The 6,422-nt window shown below is 43.3% G+C and overlaps 1 protein-coding gene across 1 annotated transcript in view; it reads left to right on the top strand.

The window, feature by feature from the left end:
- COL22A1 (collagen type XXII alpha 1 chain) overlaps nt 1-6,422 on the top strand; it is a gene marked incomplete at its 3' end in the record, with an annotated part of 219,731 nt that overhangs the window by 137,852 nt on the left and 75,457 nt on the right. The window contains exon 23 of the mRNA XM_021717502.1: nt 1,549-1,602. Within this exon, the coding sequence (XP_021573177.1) occupies nt 1,549-1,602 (54 nt within the window). The remainder of the gene's footprint in view (nt 1-1,548; nt 1,603-6,422) is intronic.

Below are 6,422 nucleotides of genomic sequence, written 5' to 3'. Positions count from 1 at the left end.
GCCACTGCACTCCAGCCTGGGCAACAGAGTGAGACTCCAACTCAAAAAAAAAAAGTCCTTATCTTTGTGTATGAGGTAGGGTTCAGGAAGAGTGGGGACACATCAGAGTCACCAAGGGGCTGAGAGGTGAGGGCCAGAGTTGTTGAAAGAGAGAGAGAGAGAGAGAGAGAGAGAGAAAGAGACAGGGAGAGAGGGAGAGAGAGGACATTTGCAAGTTTCTATCACCTCACAGACACATTTAGAACTATTTTGTAGAAAGCAGCCATTTTAATAATCTTCAGAACCCAAAGAAGACAGCATCACATGTGTGGGCTTCAAAACCGGATGTGATCTGAACTCTGTCTCTTACTAACTGTATAACATGATATGCATGAGCACTGAGCCTCAGTTTACACACCCATGAATGAGACAAGAGCACTTGTACTAAGGGGTAGGCTTGCAGAGTAAACTAAGAAAGGACAACGTGGGAAGAACTAGAAAGAGTTTGCCACAAAATAGCTACCCAAGAAATGGTCTTATTCAAGGTTTTGTTTTACTTTTTAATCAAGAAAACCACCAGAAGAGAAATTTTCAAAAGCCTGTATTCTGTCATTCAGATAACCTCTGTTATATAATATATGCCATAATTGCACTGTACAAATTAAACTAACACACACCTTACCCTTCTTTAAAGAGATGACCTCTGAGTTTTAATGAGATAGATCATCCCACAAGATCAGCCCACTGGGGACAGGCTATGTACCACAGCATGGATACTAACAGCAGAAGAGCTGATATATCTTAAGTGACTTACCTGTCCATGAGTAGGGGATTGTTTAAATGCATCATGGCTCATCCTTATGGTGGAAAGGATCAGAGCATGCTAGGTTTGGTGGCTCATGCTTGTAATTCCAGCACTTTGAAAGGTCAAGATGGTAGGGTTACTTGAACCCAGGAGTTTGAGAACAGCCTAGGCAACATAGCAAGACCTCATCTCTACAAAAAAAAAAAAAAATCAAGAAATTAGCTAGGCATGGTGGCACACACCTGTAGCCCCAGCTACTCGGGAGGATGAGGTGGATAGATCGCCTAAGCCAAGGCAGTCAAGGGTGTGGTGAGCCATGATCATGCCACTGCACCCCAGTCTAGGTGACAGAAAAATGAGAAAGAATTGCAGAGAAATTAAATGGGAAAAAGCAAAATTTCTTAACAGATCGGGTAGCATGCTGCAGTTTGTGAAGAAAAAAGGAGGTGGCAGAGAAAGTTGTGTGTATGTGTGTGTGTGTGATGCTTATACATAAAATATCTCTGGAAGGATTAACAAACGTCTGGTAAGGTTAGTTACCTCTATGGAGAGGAACTGAGTGGCTGAGAATGGGTTAAGATGGAAACTTTTTGTAGGCATACCTTTTGAATTTGGGGTCATGAGTTACAAACACATCCGAGTTACAATGCTTAATCAGGAAGGTTGAGCAATAAACACTGAGATTTCCACCAAGACATGTTATTAAACTGGCTCTGGGTGATGACTGGCTGCCTGTTAATTTTCGCTTCTTCTTTTGCACTCAGGGGAAGAAAGGTGATGCAGGACCACCTGGAATCTCTGGATTGCTGGGACCGCAGGTAACTACTGTCTTCTAAATGCTCTTCCATAGCAACTCTGCTTGCTCTGATAAAATAAATGAGCAGGGAGCAATTCTCAGATTGGTAGCCAGAATCCTGCTAGTCGCCACATCAAAGTTTTCAAAAGAATGTCAGTGGGTCATGTGTCCTCTCTTTTTCGCCCCCCTGGCTCATTTTTCTCCACCTCCTCTCTCATATGTGGGAACTAGTGATACAGGCAGGATGACCATTGGTTTGCTCTCCTGAAGGAATTTTTGTCTAGAGGAGGGCAGACAAGTGATGATAACAGTGATGATCAGTCTTATGACAAAGAGAATGGTTGCGGGGAGAAGCCCTAGGATGAAGTGGTCAGGAAATTTCCCATGAAGAGCCTCATCTCTCCTTGGCATACAAGGCACAGTCAGCCTGGCAAGGGCAGACTTGCCTGGGTGGCACAGCTCTGCAGAGATTCCACACACTGCAGCACAGCACATGTGAGGGTTTTAGCCAGCACGAGGAACCACAGAAACAGAAGCCACAGAACAGAGAGTGGTGGGAGAATGAACCGAGTGAGAATTGTAAGGAGTTAACCAAAGAGGCCAGAAAAATCGAAAGGGCAATCATAGGAACCAAGAGACCTGTGTTCAAGTCTCAGTCCGTCTTCCAACGCAGTGGGACACTGGCCAAGTCATTTCCCCTCTTTGGGCCTCAGTTTCCCCATCTGTAAAAATGATGGTCTTAGGACTCCAATCCCAGAGGTCTCTGTTTCTAGGCAGGTGCTGTTCTTGCTCTCTGCTCCTAGCCAGTTGCAGATGTTCTGTCCTGGTGTCATCTCTCTGGATCCTGACAACTACCCAGACAGATGTGCAGATTCAAGATCCTTGTCTCCATGACACAGACGAGGGGTGAGGCTCCTGATGCAAGGCGATCTCCTCAAGGCCACCCTCTGCTAAACAGACACCTGGCTTCAAATCCCAATCCAGCCCTCCCTAGGTCACATCAGCCCTCAACTCTTAGTCCCCTTATGTGTGTAAATGTAGCATCATCGTGAGCTCCCCACAGGGTACCACAGTGTGGACAAAACAGGATGAGCCCCTAGAGCCCCATGCCTGGCACTTGCAGGGGTACAGACTTCCTTTCATCTTTTCTTTGTCCCTCACATCCAAGCTCCACTCCTTCCCCTCGCACCATCAGTCACTTCATGCCAAAACAGTGACAGTGAGGGGAAAGGGCAGAGGCAGAGACACCCAGGCTCAAATCCCAGCTTTCTCCATTTTCTGACTGAACAACCTTGGATAACCTTATGAACTTTGGTTTCATCATTTGTTCAGGATAATAATAAACGATATTTTTTTTTTGAGTAGGAGTCTCACTCTGTTGCTCAGGCTGGAATGCAGTGGCACGCTCACAGCCACCACAGCTTTGACTTGCTGGGCTCAGGTGATCCTTCCACCTCAGCCTTCCAAGTAACTGAAACTACAGACATGTGCCACCATGCCCGGCTAATTTTTTTGTTTATTGTAGAGATGAGGTCTCGCCAAGTTGACCAAGCTGGTCTCGAACCCGTGAACTCAGGCAATCCTCTCTCAGCCTCTCATAGTGCTGGGATTATAGGTGTGAGCCACTGTGCCCGGCCAATGACAAAAATTTTAAAAAGAGAACTATACTGTAGGGTTAGGGGAAGAACAGGGACTATGATAGGAGGCAATGAAGTCCTCAAGACATAACAAACTCCAGGCAAACAACTGGTGACTGTCTCTGTTCTGGCTGCATTGGCAGCAAACAGGTAGACATAGGTCACTACTGGGCTTTTCTATCTGGTCCTGCTAGAGCTGCCGTCAAGCTGCTGGGCTTTTGCACCACCTGGGACTGGACACCTCCACCTCCACACCAGACTCCCTGGGGTAGTGGTCACACCATTTGTTGGGCCTTGGCAGAGAAGCACTCACCCAGAAAACACTGCGACCAGCACTTTAGAAGCAGCTTTGACTGGTTGCTGACATGGAATTGTTCTAGTGAATCATGGGCACCTTGGATGCAATCAGAGACTTCATTTCTACAGCTTTCATTTGGGTCAGGATACAGCAAGAAATAAGGCATATACAATCCATCATAATTCACAGTTTTCTAAAGATTTTACATTTACTGTGGCATTTTGCTGTTAATAATGAAAAATAGAGTGTTTTTTACCTTTGTTTTATGACCTTGCTTCTTTCCTAGTGAGTATAACTGGTGTATTTTAAGATTCACCATCAATATAACTGTATCAAATTATTTTAAGCTATATTTTTTTCCTGACAACTCTTTGTCTGCTACCCTGGCAAATATATTTTGTTCTTTCATTTTTAACTTTGAAGTCATTTTATTCAGCAAATCTTTACTGAATGCCAAACACTGAGCTGCATGCCATAGGTATAAATATTACCAGTCTTTTTACAGCAGATTTGCCCATCATGGTGCACCCCGATGTATTTGGGGTTCTCATTGGTTCAGAACTAGACAGTATAGAGTTTGTCATAGGTATGTACTGTTGGTGCTCTGGATCAGACCACTGCCTGATGGAAGGCCAACTGCACCTGAACCAAGAGGCAGAATTTCTATGGATTTCTGCTATTTTCTCTGATTCACTTTTTCTGCCATATCTATGTGTGTGCCTTTCCTAGGCCTGGCTCCTGTTTTCCGCTGCTTACCACTCATGCATTTGTTCATTTGTTCATGCATTCATTGATTTATTAACACAACAGGTATTCATAATTCAAAAAGTAACCTCTATGTAGCAAATTCAGCTCTGGGAATGTAAAATCTAAGTAGCCACATTGTCTGTACCCAGAGAATTCAGACATTAGTGTGGCAGAAAGAGATGCAGATAGAGAAGGTGTTTTAATATGTACCCTAAATTCTGCATTTATTTTGGTATGATAAGACCAGAAGATCAGAGGATGACTGCCATTGGAAAGTATCATTCACAGCTCCCACAGATGGGAGCATTCCATTTTATGTGGGGCTGTACAGAGGAGTGCCAGAATCAGCCTAGAGACAGAAGGGCAAGAACCTTTATTGTAGTTTTCAAGGGAAGAAATAGACAGGGCAGGGTCATCAGCTGAGCACACTTAGAATTGGATAGTCTGAATGATTCTAGCAGGCTCTAGGTTAGAGTGTGGTCTCACATTGTCTTGTAATTCGTCCTGGGGTGACTTAGAGCAGACAGATAGTGTCCTGTTCCAGATATGCGTGCTTTGTTTCTACTATTGCTAGACTTTCTCTTTAGTTTTCATATATAATTGTGTCTATCCTTTAAAACAGCCTGTGAGCAAAAGATGCTTTTCCTCATTTAAAATAGGAGAAACTGAGCTCAGAGAATTTAATTAGCTTTGCATGTTATGGGAACAGTCAGCATTCCTGTCTCAGAGTGTGCAAAGCCTCCGGGCAGTTGGCATCCTATAAGACACATTTGGTCCCTCTCTCTCAGGAGGAAAAATTTCATCTGCTGGAAGATATCATAGTAAATATATACATCTGTGACATCCTACATGGTGATTCCTGTATACCGGCAGCCTTTAAAAAAAAAAATGGAAATCTGTTTCTGGCCTGGCCAGGTGTTTATGAACAGGTGGTGCTACTTGGTTCTGTGCTTAGCATAGAGTCCTTTGAATTGTGGAAACGCAGACAGGAAGAACGGCTGGTTTGAGAGAGGGCTGGGTGGTCTGTGGGCCTGGGCCTCTGTGCAAAAACCTTCTAAGTGGGGAAGTAATTAGGATTGTGCCACAGGGATCTACAATCTGAGGGGAGGACTTACAAATTATGAACAACTTCCCCAAAAAGCACATGTGTCCAGGTTGCACAGGGAGTTTGATTACTGTGCTAATTTATGCAAGCAATTTTCATGCATCTTCAAATTCCATCTTAATTCATAAATCTACTCCAGTTGGAACTAGGTGGTTATTACGAATAATTATTTGCATTTTCTTTATTAATGACAATTAGGTTAATTGGTTCTTTATGCATCATCATTGTAACTACTAATCATATTAAATAGCTATTTAGTCACTATGGTATTAGAGGGATCAAATGTTGTTTCATTAATAATAATTGAACTGATTAGTTAATTAATAAACAGAGTCATTTTGTGTTTTTTTCATTATTAATAATGAAAGCACTCATATTTGTTGTTCGCATTTACATCTATTGGCTAATTCAGTACTATCGTTAATAATTAGATTAATTGGCTGTTTAGATATTTTGTTAATGATAAAAAGAGAAGTAACACTTGTGAAATCTTCCCATGTTCTGTACTGGATCACAGGCTTTTGTAAACCACACATAATGATCTGAGGAAGAGGCTTCCAACCATTTGTTGCAGTTGAGGGAATTAAGCCGCCCAGAGAGGTGAAATCCATTGCCTAAGTCCATTGAGGCAGGATGAGGCCACCTAGGCTTTGGCCCAGGCCATCCTAAACCAAAGCTCTAATTTTTTCTTTCACATAAATTCGTATCTATCAGTCTCTTTGTGCAGTGTGGAAGAGTACCTTGCCTACAGCACCTCAGAGAGGCCCTGATAGTGTTGGGTCTTACACTTTAGTCCCTGCCTTCCTTTTGCTTGTTTCTTTCTTGAAAAATTAATATACTCACCTATAAAAGGGTAAGGAGGTGCAGAATCATTGATATGGTAGAGCTTTGTTTGTTTGTTTGCTTTTGGTGGGAGGATGTGAAGGAGAGGAGCTGGGCTTCCTAGTTCCTAGAAAACCCAAAAGCAGCCGGGTTCGGTGGCTCAGCCTGTAATTCCGCGCCTTTGGGAGGCTGAGGTGAGTGGATTGCCTGAGCCCGCGGGTTCAAGACCTGCC

Source organism: Carlito syrichta, unplaced genomic scaffold, assembly GCF_000164805.1.
Source record: "Carlito syrichta isolate Samal-C Ts95f unplaced genomic scaffold, Tarsius_syrichta-2.0.1 Scaffold309815, whole genome shotgun sequence".
NCBI lineage: Eukaryota > Metazoa > Chordata > Mammalia > Primates > Tarsiidae > Carlito > Carlito syrichta.
The sequence above is the reverse complement of the archived record's forward strand: the minus strand, read 5'-3'. Positions and strand labels throughout refer to the sequence as shown.